The sequence below is a fragment of the Grampus griseus genome (genome assembly GCF_964374135.1).
Source record: "Grampus griseus genome assembly, chromosome: 11".
In the NCBI taxonomy this organism is placed as follows: Eukaryota; Metazoa; Chordata; class Mammalia; order Artiodactyla; family Delphinidae; genus Grampus; species Grampus griseus.
In genome coordinates, this window is record NC_139005.1 from 29,895,036 (window position 1) to 29,912,666 (window position 17,631).

The following is a 17,631-nucleotide window of genomic DNA, read 5'->3' on the forward strand; positions in this document are numbered from 1 at the left end:
CATAAATAAATAATAATTGTCTATTTAGCTAAATTAAATCTTACGTTTAATGTATTTATTGTGGTTTTAATTAGCCCTTCAGATTCTTGGGTTTCGCGTCTGTGGATTCAATCAACTTGGATTGAAATTTCCATTCATTTTACTACTACATTTTATATGAGGGACTTGAGCATCAGCAGATTTTGGTATATGCAGGGGCTCCTGGGACCAATCCCCCTCAGGTACCAAGGGATGACTGTAATCTTCTGCTGTTGGATAAGTACTTTATAAATGTCAGTGAGATACAGTTGATAATGATGGTGGTTCAGTTCAACTGTATGCTCACTGATTTTCTGTAAGCAGAATCTGTCAATTACTGATAGAGGTCTGTTGAGGTCTCCAACTATAATAATAGAGCTGTTTATTTCATCTTGCCATTCTATCTGTTTTTGCCTCACTTATTTTGGTACTTTGCTGTTATGCACATACACATTAAGGATTAAGTCTTCTTAGAAAATTGACCCCCTTTTCGTTATGTAATGCTCTCTCTATCCCTGATAATTTTCCTTGTTTGAAGTCTGCTTTGCCTGACATTAATATAGCTACTCCAGCTTTCCCTTCATTAGTGTTAGTGTGGTATAGTTTTCTTCATCACTTTACTTATAATCTATGTCTTTCTTTTTAAAGTGGGTTTCTTGCAGACAACATATAGTCAGTTGTTTTTTTTATCCCCTCTGTCATTTTCTGTTTTTAATTTTTATAGTTGCATTTAATCCATTCACATTTAAAGTGATTATGTGTATAGTTGGATTAATCTCTCCCCTTTCTGTACTGTTCTCTATTCATTGCACTTCTTATTTTTTAATATTCTACCCTTTTCTGCCTTATCTGGTTTAATTAGGCATTTTATATGATTCTGTTTTCTCTCATTTCTTAACAAATCAGTTATACTTCTTTTTAAAAAATGATTTTAGTGGTTGCCCTAAGGATGGCAACATGTATTTACAACATGTATTTACAAGTCCACTTCTAAATAGGTCTATATTATTTTATGAGTGTGTAGGTACCTTAAAATATTTCGTATTCATCCCTTCTAACATTGATGTCACTCATTTCACTTATCAATAAGCTATACTCATCCAATATATTGTTGCTGTTGTTAGTTTGAACACTTATATTAAATCAAGTAAGAAAAAGAAAAGTAAAAGGGTTTATTTTACCTTTATGTGTTCCCTCTCTAATGCCCTTCATTTCTTTACATAGATCTCAGTTTCTAACCTGCATCATTTTCTTTCTCTAAACTTTAAAAAAATTAAACTTCTTTAAACATTTTTTGAAAGGCAGATCTACTGGTGAAAAATTCCTCATTTTTGTTCATTTGAGAAAGTCTTTATTTCTCCTTCATTTTTGAGGAACAATTTTCCTTAATACAGAATTCTAGCTTGGTGATTCCTTTATTTCAACATTTTAAATATTTCTCTCCACTCTCTTTTTGCTTGCATTGTTGATGACAAGAAGTCTGCTATAAATCTTATACTTCTTTCTTCATAGGTAAGGTGTTGTTTTTCTGTGTGTGTGTTTCAAGATTTTTTCTTTGATTTTCTGTAGTTTGAACACAACATGCCAGGTGAAAGTTTTTTTATTATTTATCCCACTTGGACTCCTCTGAGTCCTTGATCTATGGTTTGGTGTCTGTCATTATTTTTGAAAAATTCTTAGCTATTTTCACCTCACAAATTATATCAGTATTGTGAACTGAAATCCCATGTTTTTTATTACCAATTCATACTCTCCTCTAATAAGCCATTCATCATAGAAGACCTGCCACCTTACACTTCCTCTAGATCCACCTCTGCTGAGACCATTGCATCAAAGTGAGAACTAATCTCGAACTGATATTTCCAATTTTCTCTTTGCACAGTGCTGAGTAGTGGGAACTTTAATCGTAACTGATCGATTTTTGTATTTTATGTAGTGTGCAGAATGTTTATTTGCACAAAACATAAATAACGTGTGTATATATATGTGCATGTATATGTTATATATGTGTGTGTGTGTGTGTGTGTGTGTATGTATATATATATATATATATATATATATATAAATGTTATGATTCCTTGATTGGAAGGATGGAATCTAGGGCAACAAGAAAGGGGGGAGTGATACATGGTCTTCCTCTTAACTTTACCTTTTTTTCTCTCCTTTTCTTTTTTTACCTAAGTTATTTATTTAATTCATCTCCTGCTACAAGAAAAGTGATGCAAAATCAGTCTACTGGTCATCATTTGATACAAATAACGAACATGGGCTTAAGGTCCTATACATTTTACTGGTCCATGTGCAAGAATAGTCCAAATCTGAGCTGTGGTCCATGATGTAGAACAATGGTCCAGGTTTTCTTTATTCATCTTCATTGCAGGTCAGAAGTGGCTTCAAATGAGGGTTATAGAATAAAGAATGGTTACCATATCTCTAGGAAAAGGGCTTGGACCTGACGCAGAGATGGGGATAGACAAAAACTTGGGTTCTTATGTTTTCTCTGGTGCAAACAGGAAGGCGTTCAGCAAGCTGACTCCCACCCTGGGGAACATGACAAAGTAAATAGGGGCCTTCCAAGTGTGAGCTAAGCCCTCCTTGCTTGAGGCACCTCTAGACATGGGAAGCCCCAGATGTGGTTGGGACATACCTAGAACCCCAGAAACCCAGAGTCTAGCCACCACTCCATTTTCGACCTGATTGAAAGCTATCATTGCCTCTTTATTATTCTAGAGATTATAAAGAAATTATTATTCCTGATTAAAAACAGAATTATCAAATTTAAAATCATTGTGATAGCAGTAAGCAGCAAGTTATATTCCTTAGAAAATCAATGCAATGAAATACATACTCGGCATACATACATACTCAATTTTTCTCAGAATTCAGAAGAAAATAATAGAAACTAGGTGTGATGAGAAAAGAGTTAAGTGAAAGAAGGTGGAAAATAAAATCCAATCTACAGAAAATTGTAACTTCATGAAACAGTCACTTTTACAAATTACAAGATTTTTTTTAATCCAGAAAGTGACATAGTTATTTATCAGTTACTAGTTTCAGATTCCTTTCGACATTTCTGAAGACACAAGTCAAGATGAAGCTGATAATTGCCCAATATTTGATCTGATAAAAACATAATGCTGCAAACGAAGGAGAACTTTCCTCTGGTGAATGGTGGACTGAGGGGGGGGAAAATGAAGCACGTTTTCACCTCGTGGAACTGAGAATGCATGAAGAAACGTTGATAAAATATTTGATTAACTTAACCACAGATGTTCACAAACTGAGTTTTAAATAGATATTTATGGTTTTCCAAAGCAACCGAAGCAGCAGCCCATCTTCATGGGATCAGCTAGTGAGTATCAAAATTATTTAATACACTCTATCCCCTACTGTCAAAAGTGAATACACTCAAGTGCTTGGCATTCTGTAGAATAGTGGTTAAGGAGAAACTTGAAATGTGTTTTCTCTTGTCCAGCAAGTTAACATTTTCTGTTAGGTTTCTGTTTTCTCTCGAAGGACCTACTCTTCTCTTGATGGTAAGTTATTCTCTTTAAGGACACACTGTCCCCCCGCCCCTCACCTCAACTACAGTAGTATACTTTATTCAGAGATTTCTGTAGGGCACAAATATCATGATATGATAATGCAAAATACATATGTACATTTTAGTTAGCAGATGGTTGGTCTCCTTATATAGATTTTAAAATACAAATCAAAATAAAATTCAGATGGAATAAGGACTTAAATATATAGAGCATAAAATTACTGAAATAATACAGGAGATAACTGAAACTCTGAGTTACACAATAAAAGCAGACATAATGATTTGGTTAAACACCAAAAGCTTCAAAAAGTTTAAACAAATCTCAAAATAGAGAAATAACTTCTGCAATGCAAAATAATCAATATAGGGGCAAGAGATTTCATTAAAAAATAAAGGTAAATATTATATTGAATAAATGCCAGGAAGAAGAAATTCAGGAAAGCAAATGTAAAAAATGTGATAAATACAATGAAATGCTCAAACTAACCAGTGTTCAACAAAACAATTTAAAATAAAAATAATATGAATGTTTTGTCTATATGTTTAATTCATGAAATTTGTTAAATGTAAACTATTCAAATTGATGGAAATATAAACATTGGACTAATATTCTGTATTGTTTTGGATTTTGCTTTCTATTTGATGGTAAGATTTAGAGACTTTTTCATGTCTGTTTATAGATTTATAACTTTTTCAAAATACCTTCATAGCACATATTCTGGATCCTTCAGAATTTATTTGTCATTCTTATGGGGATTTCGAGTTGTCCTCACTTGGTTGCTATGCCAGCAATTCTATACGAGAAAACCTTATCCATACAATTTGGTTTCGATGTGTTTTCTTAGCACTCATTAATTCTCCTGAAGAAACCTGCTCCTTTTCCCAAACTTTAATTCAGGAAACACAAGGATAGTCACCTAATTTTAGAACTTTGTTTTGTGTTATTGAGATCTGTATTGTTAATCTTACGATCTCACGGTTCTTCCTCAGTTTGGTCATATTTCCTTATGCTAACAAAATCTTCTTTTGAGAGGTAAAAAAATATTTTTTATTCTTACTGAAGATGCACTTAAAATATTTTTCATTAATTTTTACTTTTGTTGTTGGCACCAAATTACTGAGAAAAGGGCAAAAGAAACAACTTTATTCAGCCATATATAATTACAAATCAGTTTGTTGATATTTAGTAATATTGGTTCTTATTATCCATTATCCTAAATTAAAATTTAGTATATTTACAGACGCTCAGAAACACTAGGAAGTTAAAATTACGTATTATTTCTTTGCTCTTGAAATTACATTTGATAAGCTTTTGTATTTTTTTAAGGAACAATCTGTGTCTTCAGCACTTTTTGATGTAGCATTACATGAAGAACATTTTCCATGTTATTAAATATTTTTTGAAAGCATGTTAATACCTACAAAACATTCCATCTTATGCAAGTACCACATAATTTATCTGTGCCTTTATTACTTGATATTAAATGTGTTTCTATCCCCAAACATTCTATAAAAGCATTCTTGCACATTAATCCTTGTTAATTGCTTTATTTCTTTAAAATAATTCTTATAATGCTATATAAGTAAAGTATGCTGTGGGCACTCAAAACCATAGAGAAAACAGTACATCTAAATGTATTAGTGTTTAAGAATCATAACACATCGAGGGGGATTTTAAGTGAATGAACCTAGTGATTAATTTTAAGAACATAAAACTTGAGACAACCAGCTATTATGTGCTCCCTAATGTGAAGAAATAAGAAGTGTAGCACATCAACTATGAAGAACTCTTACCAATCAAATCTGAATCAAAACTGTAGTTCCCAATCACTAATTTGTTAAAAAAGAAAAACATGAAAATCGGAGAAATATGTTAAAAATAAAACAGGAATACACACAGAAAAATGCAAAATTTTGTTAACTCTACAAGGCAAATGACCACCCACAAGGAAGAATAAACGTCATGGAAAAAAGAGAGAGGGACAACCTATAGATTTAAAGACAAGAGAATAATCAACCAAGCTATCAATATTCTGAGCCCTGTTGGGATTCTGATTTCAATAAAACAACTTTGGAAATAAATTATGATACATCATGCAGATATATACACTGACTAGATTTTTTTAATATTAAGGGTTTATTGTTAAATTTGTGGGTGGATAGCTGGAAAAGCTTTTGTCTTATTTTGTATTTTTTTAGTCCTTATGCTATTTTTTCCCCGATGAAATGTTATGCTTAGGATTTTCATCTATACTATTCAGGGGTTAAAGTAACTCTGAAGTAATCCTAAAGTAACCTTAAAGTAATCGTGTTTTGGGCAGAGCCAAAACACGATTGGACATGTGTTGATCATTATTGATCTTCTCTATATTCACATATTTTTTGAGAATTTAAAATGCCACAAAAGGGAGCAACAGGAAATGAGTTTACTATTTTGGTGGGGAATAGATAATACAGTCTTGTTATATATATATATATGGTTTATCCTGAAGAGATTTGGGAAAGGAAGTGATATGATGGGATTCACAAGTGAGAGTGCACTCTTACGAACGTGGACATGAATTCATCCAGGAGCAAGGAGACCATTAATACCTTCCTCAATTTCTATAATTCCAGTCCCCTCTCTGTCACACTCTTATGGGCTATAATTTCTCTACAGAATGATAATAGAATGATAAAGAAAATAAGAATGAATTAAAAATGAGATGTGAAAGCCAAAGGGACTCCTTGGTAGAGGCAAAGAAGCCCTCGTTTTGCAGCAGGAGTGCAGAGAAAGCCAAACACGAGGCCTGAGATTTATTAGTCTGTGCGACTAACTTCAAAGGAGGTTAAACTTGGCAGATTTGTTATACCAAGGGCATTGCCCCCATTGGGAAAATCTGAAGCTTTAACACACAGAATCTAGACATGCGGATGATTGCTTCTGAAGATTTTGATTCTTTTGATTCCTCTGACTCTTCTAAGCCTGCAGAAGTGTTCCATTCCTTTTTGCTAAGAGCAGTCATCTCAATAATCCTGAAAGGCAGCAGATATACCACTCAAGATCTGCCCTCACTTTCCCTCCTGGCCACTTGGCTTATACCTAGGTTTTAAGTCAGAATATCAAGCAACTGAGGATGCACTTGGCTTCATAAACAAAGTACTGTAATTTAAAGATGCTGCAAATCTATCTGACATGTATCAGTAGCCATCTGGGATGTATGAGTGGCACTGTGTTAGAAGATTCTTTATCAAAGGGACTGGAACATAGAATTGGAAAGGGAAGAATTTATTTACCTGAGAATATTCTTTGGAGATAAAGGATTTAGTGTCCTGGAAAGAACCTCAGGAGATTGTACAAACTAATAAGGTGGCTCCCAGTACATGGCATGGTACACACAGTGGCCAAGCTGAGCAAAACTGAAATGCATGAACTGCAATGTCAGATGATGGATAAAGAAATTAAAAAGTTCAGACAAGTAGACATGCTAGAATGGATGTAATATGTACAGTCAGAAGATAAGCATGATGGTTATGTTCCTTGGGAAGGCCCAAGGACACAAAATTTATCAAGGCCATATGAATGGCCTGGTGAGACAGGAAGCAGCATCATTAAAAAGTTCAGGGGCTTCCCTGGTGGCACAGTGGTTGAGAGTCCGCCTGCCGATGCAGGGGACGCGGGTTCGTGCCCCGGTCCGGGAGGATCCCACATGCCGCGGAGCAGCTGGGCCTGTGCGTCCAGAGCCTGTGCTCCGCAACGGGAGAGGCCACAACAGTGAGAGCCCCGTTTACAGGAAAAAAAATAAATAAATTCAGTAGTGTCTCCACTTTTCATTTTAGGGCTGGAGATAGAAAATACTGTTACAGAATTTATCTAGCTGGAAACAATGTCCATGAATGGACTTTAAAATAGTAGAGTCTAGGTGGCAGCAGTTAACTGTCAGTAACCAGGTGGTACTTAACCACATATGTTGTGATCACTAGCAAAGTTGGAGTAATAGCCCTGGGAACCAGATACACAGGGACTTACAAGGATGGTTAATAGAATATGACCTCCCTAGGGGCAAAATAGATTGGTGTCTGACAAAGTCACTACTCAGCTTGAACCAGCAGAAGAAATCAAGGTCTGGTGATTGGGCGTCTGAGGATAGCCACCCTAATAAATATGTCATGATTCCTTGCACAGGTTTCAGACTGGGGACCATTGTTCAGAATCAGAGCCCACTAAACAGTGGTTCCAAGTGGAACAATTGCAGTACCATAGCATGTATACAAAGCAATGATTTGCTGCATTTTTCCTGAAGAAAATTATGGCCATTTACTCACTTGACTATAAATTGCGAGATGGGGATTACTCATATTTTTAGCACTGTTGGTATAGGTTATAGGGTTTCTGTGATATTGAACTACGAATACTTTGAAACATTATTGTGGCCTTCCTATATGTATGGGGGCATATGGGAGACAGGTAATAAATCACTTACATAGACCACCTGATGGTCATTTCCCTGGACCCTGAATTAATTGGTATTAACATACTTGGAAGTTAGTACAACTTCCAGATTGGGTCCTTGGTTGTAGATAACTACCAAAATAGGGAAAGCCACATGGAAGCCTCTGAAACTGTTCCTGTCATGAGAAAGTAAGTGAAAATATATAAATAAAAATTGTATCATATATGTATTATATAGAGTTTAGGAGATTTATATCAGCTATGAGTTTCTAACAGAAGCAAGGATGGTGGTCCTTATCACATCCCCAGTTAAGTTACCTAGCAATGATCTTGCAAAAACCAGATGGATCCTGGAAGGTGACTGTAGACCGCTGCAAGCTCAACCCAGTAGTTGCCCTGATTGAAGTTTCCATGATGGATGTGGTAACTTTGTTAGAACAGATAGAGCCTCAGGTTCTGGTATATGGACATTGTTTTGGCATATGCATTCTTTTCTATTTCAGTAAGAAAAGAGGATCAGGGAGAGTTTTTGCTCACTTCAAATGTGTAATAAACACTTGCAAATTTTGCTGTTGAGCTGTAATTCCTTTTCCTCTGCTATAATGTAGTCCAAAGGGATCTCGGACTATCTAAACATTGCAGAGCGCAGCACATGAATCCATTGCTTTCAGGATAGCATGTTAATCTCTTCAAATAGTTAGTACTATGAAGGCCTTCATGAGACACTGTTTAGAGGATGGAGTGGTCATGATGGCAGAGAGAGAGACCAACAGCATGGATTCCCACTAACTAAGGCTAATCTAGCTACTGCTACTGCCAAATGTCCAACCTGTAAGAAAAAGAGACCAAAACCAAGCTCCAAAATTACATAATTTCTTGAGATTTACTATCTACCTGGTAACAAGTTAACTATTTTGAATAGCTTCCATCCTGAGAATATCACTGGTCTTGTCACTAGAATAAATTATTATTATATATTTCTGCCAGTGTATATGGGTTTCAAAAACATTCCTGTTCTGCTAATTGTTTTTCAAAGAAATGAGTTTTATGGAAGGTGTGATGGTTTATTTTATGCCTCAACTTGACTGGGCCACAGGGTGGCCAGATATTTGGTCAAACATTACTCTGGGTGTATCTGTGAGGATGTTTCTTTTGTTTGTTTGTTTTTTTCTTTTTAACATCTTTATTGGAGTATAATTGCTTACAAAGGTGTGTTAGTTTCTCCTTTATAACAAAGTGAATCAGCTATACATATACATTTATCCCCATATCTCCTCCTCCTTGAGTCTCCTTCGCACCCTCCCTATCCCAGCCCTCTAGGTGGACACAAAGCACCGAGCTGATGTCCCTGTGCTATGCAGCTGCTTTCCCCACTAGCTAGCTATTTTATATTTGGTGGTGTATATATGTCCATGCCACTCTCACTTCGCCCCAACTTACCCTTTCCCCCTCCCCATGTCCTCAAGTCCATTATCTACGTTTGCGTCTTTATTCCTGTCCTGCCCCTAAGTTCTTCAGAACCATATTTTTTTTTAGATTCCATATAAATGTGTTAGCATATGGTATTTGTTTTTCTCTTTCTGACTTACTTCACTCTGTATGACAGTCTCTAGGTCCATCCACCTCACTACAAATAACTCAATTTTGTTTCTTTTTATGGCTGAGTAATATTCCATTGTATGTATGTGCCACATCTTCTTTATCCATTCATCTGTCGATGGACACTTAGGTTGCTTCCGTGTCCTGGCTATTGTAAATAGAGATGCAGTGAACATTGTGGTACATGACTCTTTCTGAATTATGGTTTTCTCAGGGTATATGCCCAGTAGTGGGATTGCTGGGTCGTATGGTAGTTCCAGTTTTACTTTTTTAAGGAAGCTCCATATTGTTCCCCATAGTGGCTGTATCAATTTACATTCCCACCAACAGTGCAAGAGGGTTCCCTTTTCTCCACACCCTCTCCAGCATTTGTTGTTTGTAGATTTTTTGATGATGGCCATTCTGACCAGTGTGAAGTGATACCTCATTGTAGTTTTGATTTGCATTTCTCTAATGATTAGTGATGTTGAGCATCCTTTCATATGTTTATTGGAAATCTGTATATTTTCTTTGGAGAAATGTCTCTTTAGGTCTTCTGCCCATTTTGGGGTTGGGTTGTTTGTTTAATTGGTATTGAGCTGCATGAGCTGCTTGTAAATTTTGGAGATTACTCCTTTGTCAGTTGCTTCAATTGCACATATTTTCTCCCATTCTCAGGGTTGTCTTTTCATCTTCTTTACGGTTTCTTTTGCTGTGCAAAATATTTTAAGTTTCATTAGATCCCATTTGTTTATTTTTCTTTTTATTTCCATTACTCTAGGAGGTGGGTCTAAAAGGATCTTGCTGTGATTTATGTCATAGACTGTTCTCCCTATGTTTACCTCTAAGGGTTTTATAGTGTCTGGCCTTACATTTAGGTCTTTAATCCATTTTGAGTTTATTTTTGTGTATGGTTTAAGGTAGTTTTCTAATTTCATTCTTTTACATGTAGCTGTCCAGTTTTCCCAGCACTACTTATTGAAGAGGCTGTCTTTTCTCCATTGTGTATCCTTGCCTCCTTTATCAGAAATAAGGTGACCATATGTGCGTGGGTCACCTCTGGGCTTTCTATCCTGTTCCATTGATCTTGATTTCTGTTTTTGTGCCAGTACCATACTGTCTTGACTACTGTAACTTTGAGTGTAGTCTGAAGAAGGGAGCCTGATTCCTCCAGCTCCATTTTTCTTTCTCAAGGTTGCTTTGGCTATTTGGGGTCTTTTGTGTTTCCATATAAATTGTGAAATTTTTTGTTCTAGTTCTGTGAAAAATACCATTGGTAGTTTGATAGGGATTGCATTGAATCTGTAGATTGCTTTGGGTAGTAGAGTCATTTTTGCAATGTTGATTCTTCCAATCTAAGAACATGGTTTATCTCTCCAACAGTTTGTATCATCTTTAATTTCTTTCATCAGTGTCTTATAGTTTTCTGCATACAACTCTTTTGTTTCCTTAGGTTTTTTCCTAGGTATTTTATTCTTTTTGTTGCAATGGTAAATGGGAGTGTTTCCTTCATTTCACTTTCAGATTTTATATCATTAGTGTATAGGAATGCAAGAGGTTTCTGAGCATTAATTTTGTATCCTGCTACTTTACCAAATTCATTGATTAGCTCTAGTAGTTTTCTGGTAGCATCTTTAGGATTCTCTGTGTATAGTGTAATGTCATCTGCAAACAGTGACAGTTTTACTGCTTCTTTTCCAATTTGGATTCCTTTTAGTTCTTTTTCTTCTTAGATTGCTCTGGTTAAAACTTCCAAAACTATGTTGAATAATAGTGGTGAGAGTGGGCAACCTTGTCTTTTTCCTGATCTTAGTGGAAATGATTTCAGTTTTTCACCATTGAGAACGATGTTGGCTGTGGGTTTTTCATATATGGCCTTTATTATGTTGAGGTAAGTTCCCTCTATGCCTACTTTCTGCCGGGTTTTTTTCATAAATGGGTGTTGAATTTTGCCAAAGGCTTTTCTGCATCTATTGAGATGATCCTACGGTTTTTCTCCTTCATTTTGTTAATATGATTTATCACATTGATTGATTTGCGTATATTGAAGAATCCTTGCACCCCACTCGATCATGCTTTATGATCCTTTTAATATGCTGTTGGATTCTGATTGCTAGTATTTTGTAGAGGATTTTTGCATCTAAATTTCTTAGTGGTATTGGCCTGTAGTTTTCTTTTTTTGTGAAATCTTTGTCTGGTTTTGGTATCAGGGTGATGGTGGCCTCATAGAATGAGTTTAGGAGTGTTCCTCCTTCTGCTATATTTTGGAAGAGTTTGAGAAGGACAGGTGTTAATTCTTCTCTAAATGTTTGATAGAATTCGCCTCTGAAGCCATCTGGTCTTGGGCTTTTGTTTGTTGGAAGATTTTTAATCACAGTTTCAATTTCAGTATTTGTGATTGGTCTGTTTATATTTTCTATTTCTTCCTGGTTCAGTCTCGGAAGGTTGTGCTTTTCTAAGAATTTGTCCATTTCTTCCAGGTTGTCCATTTTATTGGCATAGAGTAGCTTCTAGTAATCTCTCATGATCCTTTATATTTCTGCAGTGTCAGTTGTTACTTCTCCTTTTTCATTTCTAATTCTATATTTTGAATCTTTTCCCTTTTTTTCTTCATGAGTCTGGCTATTGTTTATCAATTTTGTTTATCTTCACAAAGAACAAGGTTTTCGTTTTATTGATCTTTGCTATTGTTTCCTTCATTTTTTTTCCATTTATTTCTGATTTGATCTTTATGATTTCTTTCCTTCTGCTAACTTTGGGGTTTTTTTGGTTCTTTGTCTAATTTCTTTAGGTGTAAGGTTAGGTTTCTTATTTGAGATGTTTCTTCTTTCTTGTGGTAGGATTGTATCGCTATATACTTCCCTCTTAGAGCTGCTTTTGCTACATCCCATAGGTTTTGGGTCATCGTGTTTTCATTGTCATTTGTTTCTAGGTATTTTTTGATTTCCTCTTTGATTTCTTCAGTGATCTATTGGTTATTTAGTAGTGTATTGTTTAGCCTCCATGTGTTTGTATTTTTTATAGATTTTTTCCCTGTAATTGATACTAGTCTCATAGCATTGTGGTTAGAAAAGATACTTGATATGATTTCAATTTTCTTAAATTTACAAATGCTTGATTTGTGACCCAAGATATAATCTATCCTGGAGAATGTTCCATGAGCATTTGAGAAGAAAGTGTATTCTGTGGTTTCTGGATGGAATGTCCTATAAATATCAATTAAGTCCATCCTGTTTAATGTATCATTTAAGGCTTGTGTTTCCTTCATTATTTATTTTCATTTTGGATCATCTGTCCATTTGTAAAAGTGGGGTGTTAAAGTGCCCTACTATTATTGTGTTACTGTCGATTTTCCCTTTTATGGCTGTTTGCATTTGCCTTATGTATTGAGGTGCTCCTATGTTGGATGCATAAATATTTACAATTTTTATATCTTCCTGTTAGATTCATCCCTTGCTCATTTGTAGTGTCCTTCTTTCTCTCTTGTAATAGTCTTTATTTTAAAGTCTATTTTGTCTGATATGAGAATTGCTACTCCAGCTTTCTTTTGATTTCCATTTGCATGGAATATCTTTTTCCATCCCCTCACTTTCAGTCTGTATGTGTCCCTCAGTCTGAAGTGGGTCTCTTGTAGACAGCATATATGGGTCCTGTTTTTGTATACATTCAGCCAGTCTAAGTCTTTTGGTTGGAGCATCTAAACCATTTACATTTAAGGTAGTTATCGATATGTATGTTCCTATTACCAGTTTCTTAATTGTTTGGGGTTTGTTATTGTAGGTATTTTCCTTCTCTTGTGTTTCTTGCCTAGAGAAGTTCCTTTCGCATTTTTTGTAAAGCTGGTTTGTTGTTGCTGAATTCTCTTAGCTTTTGGTTGTCTGTAAAGGTTTTAATTTCTCTATCAAATCTGAATGAGATCCTTGCTGGGTAGAGTAATCTTCGTTGTATGTTTTTCCCTTTCATCACTTTAAATGTCATACCATTCCCATCTGGCCTGCAGAGTTTCTGCTGAAAGATCAGCTGTTAACCTTTTGGGGATTCCCTTGTATTTATTTGTTGCTTTTCCCTTCCTGCTTTTAATATATTTTCTTTGTATTTAATTTTTGATAGTTTGATTAATATGTGTCTTGGCGTGTTTCTCTGATAGTATCCTATTGGACTCTCTGTGCTTCCTGGACTTGATTGACTCTCTGTGGAATCAGGAGGTGTTGCTTTCCTGGTATCCTTGTGTGACAGTACCCTAAGGTTTCAGCACTATGAACCAGGGAAGCTCACCCCAGTATTCAGCTTCAGTATTCAGTCGCTACTGGGGTTCCACTTGCCCCCTGGTTGATCTCAGTCTCCATTTCAAGTGATATTGTATGACCCAAAGCCCTACTCTGTATCACATTGTTGGTCTTTCTATCCTGGTCAACCCCTACCTTAATCTGGTGTGGTCAGACCCCTATACAAAGATGCTCCTGTCAGGCATGACCTTCCAAAGGATATATCTCCCTGAGAGCAAAGGCAAAGGCCAGACCTCTTTAGGGTAAAGTTAAATTCCCTACAAGTACATTTATCAAAGTCACATTTATGCTATCATTTTAAGGATTTGCAATAGTGATTCCAAAGTTCAGACAACATTGTAAAGTTTCTTGTCCTTTTATTCTGTTGAAATAATGACACCTGCTTACTAGGAATATGAAAAAGCTCCAACCAAGGTGACACTTGGACACAATTTCACTTATATGCCAGCTCTAAGATGTCACTTGCCTGTTCACTATCCTTAATTTATCACAGAGTTAATTAAATTTTATGCTCTTCTTGTATAATCATTTGTACACCTTCTATGATTAACCTTACACAGTCATTTTTCCACAATAATTTAAACAAAATTTTAGTGTATTTAGCTCATTTTTATTGTATGTGTTCTGTGATATTAGGAAAATGTCACTTAATTTACGAAATTAAATCTAAATATTTTTATTATCCATAAATCTTATATTTATTTAGTATAGGTCTTGCCATCGTGGAATGTTTTTCTATTAGAAACTTTGATAAATGTGTTGTAACCATAGGAATGATTTGCAAGACAGCAGGAGTAGTCAAAATAGACTAAATTAATGTGTTAGGTTTAGTGTTCACACGGCATGCTTTACTTTAATTGATTACTCTATAGCCAAACTTAAATTACTAGTATCAGTGCTGATAGAAGAAAATGAATATTTAATAAAACACCCTTTGTATCATAGTAGCAGATTAATCTAAGTAAAAAAGCTATCATTTGTAATAAGTTTTTAAGGCTACTTTGATATCTTGAGTACATGCAATATTAAAGAGCTTATAAATACAAAGAGCAAGATACGTTGGGATAATTTAACAAAAAGTCTCTGCAATTAACTTTGAATTATGATGCATTTGGATTTAAAAATTAAGTAATACACTTACATTGAGAAGAAGTGGCAATACGTTTTTTCTAGCTTTGAAATTGCAACAGATTCATTTATCAATAGAATTATATCAACAAAAATAACATAATGAGTAAACGGTAAATGATTAATTTATGAACTTCATAACTAACTCTTAGAGTCATTGATGTTTACATATAGATAATCTTAAGACAAATAATTCATGGATAAAGTACATTTTATTCCCCCATCATCAATCACCATCATTGTCATCAATGCAACAGAGTTTTTGGAATAAAACTCAAATGAATAACAATAAGGAACATCACATTACTAAAATGTAAAAAATTATATAACTAAGAAAAAACCTTGTAAGTTAATATTGAGAGTAAAAATAGAATAAAATTACAGATAAGGATAAAAGGCAAATTTTATGCATTCTTAAATATATTCTTTAAATCCCAAACATAATTTTGACTATTAAATTATTTAAATTCCTTAATCTGGAGATGCGTTACAAAAAAATAATCCTGTATACACTATAAAATCAGAAGTATATAATACCTTAGTGGTTTATTATGACTGCTGAACTTCAACTGTGTCTTTAGCTCCATGGATTTTATTCCATTCTATGTTAAAATTGAAAATCAGTGATTGCAAGAAAAAAATTAATTCCTGTTTTTTCCCCCATGTTTCTCCCAAAGTGGCTGAAGTAGGAGATGGAAACATTACCATTGAAAAAGAAGGTACAAGAAGAGCCAGATTTATGGGCATGCACCTAGTGCATCCACTCAGACCCAGACAGAAGGACTACACACTTGGTTTAATGCTCTATTGTTGCCATCTTGAAATTCTGAAGAATTTTTGAATAAGCAGCACTGCATTTTCATTTTTCACTGAGTATGCATAGCCATAAATAAAGTCAAACCTGTTGGTGATGTCAATCTGGAAAACTCCTATCTGGGTCAAGGAGAGACTGACTGGGCATGGCTGCCAGGCATGTGCTTAAATGAATACTTGGAGAGACCATATATAAAATAGATAAACAACAAAGATGTACTGTCTAGCATAGGGAAATATATTCAGTATCACATAATAACCTATCCATTAACCATTCCATTAACCTATAATGGAAAAGAACTGAGAAAAAAGAATATATATTAATTTATTCATACAAATGTATAACCGAATCACTTTGCTGTACACCTGAAACTAACACAATATTGTAAATCAAATACACTTCAATTAAAGAAAAGAATACTTGGAGAGAACATGACTATTCTCTGAAACTTGGAATAAGCCTATGACCCTGGGTTTTATTCCTTTCCAGTACAGCTTGTGTGTTCTGAAGAGATTTTGACTGGCAAATAGTGAAGAGACCCTTCTTTACTTGATAAAAGCAAACAAATAAATACCAACAATAACCAGAAAAAAGGAGGATGGGCAATATCAATATTAAAATGGACAAATTCATGATCCACAAAGAATATATAATAATATGAATAGCAAACACTTTTAGAATAATGAGAAGATGATTAATATTGGTCTTATAATGTAAGTGGAAATCTTTGACTCATCTCTCAAAATGATTTTAAGCAAGTCCATAGAAAACTTTAAAAATGGTATCGATTTTGAAGAGTATAAGTACAAGTCTGAATTAATAGGTTTATACTGAAATTTAAAATTAGACTAAATAGACATGCAAAGAGCTCCCAAATATCTGAAAAACATTCAAAATTTATGTTCTCAAAGCAATAAACTTTAATCAGTTATTAAAAATAGAAAAAAACCACAGTTTCTGGCCTCAGTGCAATAACTTGAGAAATTAATAAGCTTAATAACACAATAACAAGTAGGAAATTATAATATAGAACTCATTTAAATAGCTCTAATTACTCTGAAAGAAAGCAAAATTACAATGCCTATTTAGAAATTAAGTACTTAGAGAACCAAACATAACAAAGTATATAAAATATACTAAACCTTTACTCAAAGAGAACATGAAAAGCTATAAATCCTTTCATTATTAAGAGAGAGTATATATATATATATATATATATATATATATAACATAATTATTAAATTTCAGTGGATTTATTGTGAAAATGGACATGAAATTAGATGAAGCTAGAAACAGATAACACTCCATGAGAGCTTAATATATGACAAGACTTTTCTATAAATATTGCTGGGATTATCAATCTCAGTCTTGAATGATACTATTATGAGCCTTATTTCACCTATGAAGAAACTCAGGCACAGAGATGTTAAGTAACCTTTCCAAGTAACTTGCCCAAGGTCACACAGATGTGTAAATGGAAGAGCTAGTTTATGAATAAAGTCAGTGTAGAACCATAACCTGGGCTCTTAACCTCTATGCTCCACCCCTTTGTATAATAAAATAGCTCATACTGACATATGATTACTACTCACCAAGCCCTACTCTGAGTGTTTTACATGTTTTAATGAAAGACAAAATAGGTCAAAAAAATATGAAATCAAAGTGCATTTGACTGTTATGCTGTACCCACATGGACAGAAATTCTGTTCTTTTTATCTTAATTTCACTCTTTGGGGACATAAACTATTGTTCAATAAGTTTTATTTTAAGCTGTGAAGGACATTTGAGCTGTTCTTTCTGACCCTAGCTGTGTGTGTTTGTTTGTTTGTGT

At 34.5% G+C, this 17,631-nt stretch overlaps 1 protein-coding gene across 1 annotated transcript in view; it reads left to right on the forward strand.

Annotated features, from left to right (window-relative positions):
* The window catches only part of LOC309829215 (uncharacterized protein), a 108,895-nt gene extending 92,686 nt beyond the window's left edge, over window positions 1-16,209 (forward strand). The window contains exon 5 of the mRNA XM_082665013.1: window positions 15,664-16,209. Within this exon, the coding sequence (XP_082521139.1) occupies window positions 15,664-15,827 (164 nt within the window). The 3' untranslated portion in view covers window positions 15,828-16,209. The remainder of the gene's footprint in view (window positions 1-15,663) is intronic.
* The last annotated feature ends 1,422 nt before the right edge of the window (window positions 16,210-17,631 follow it).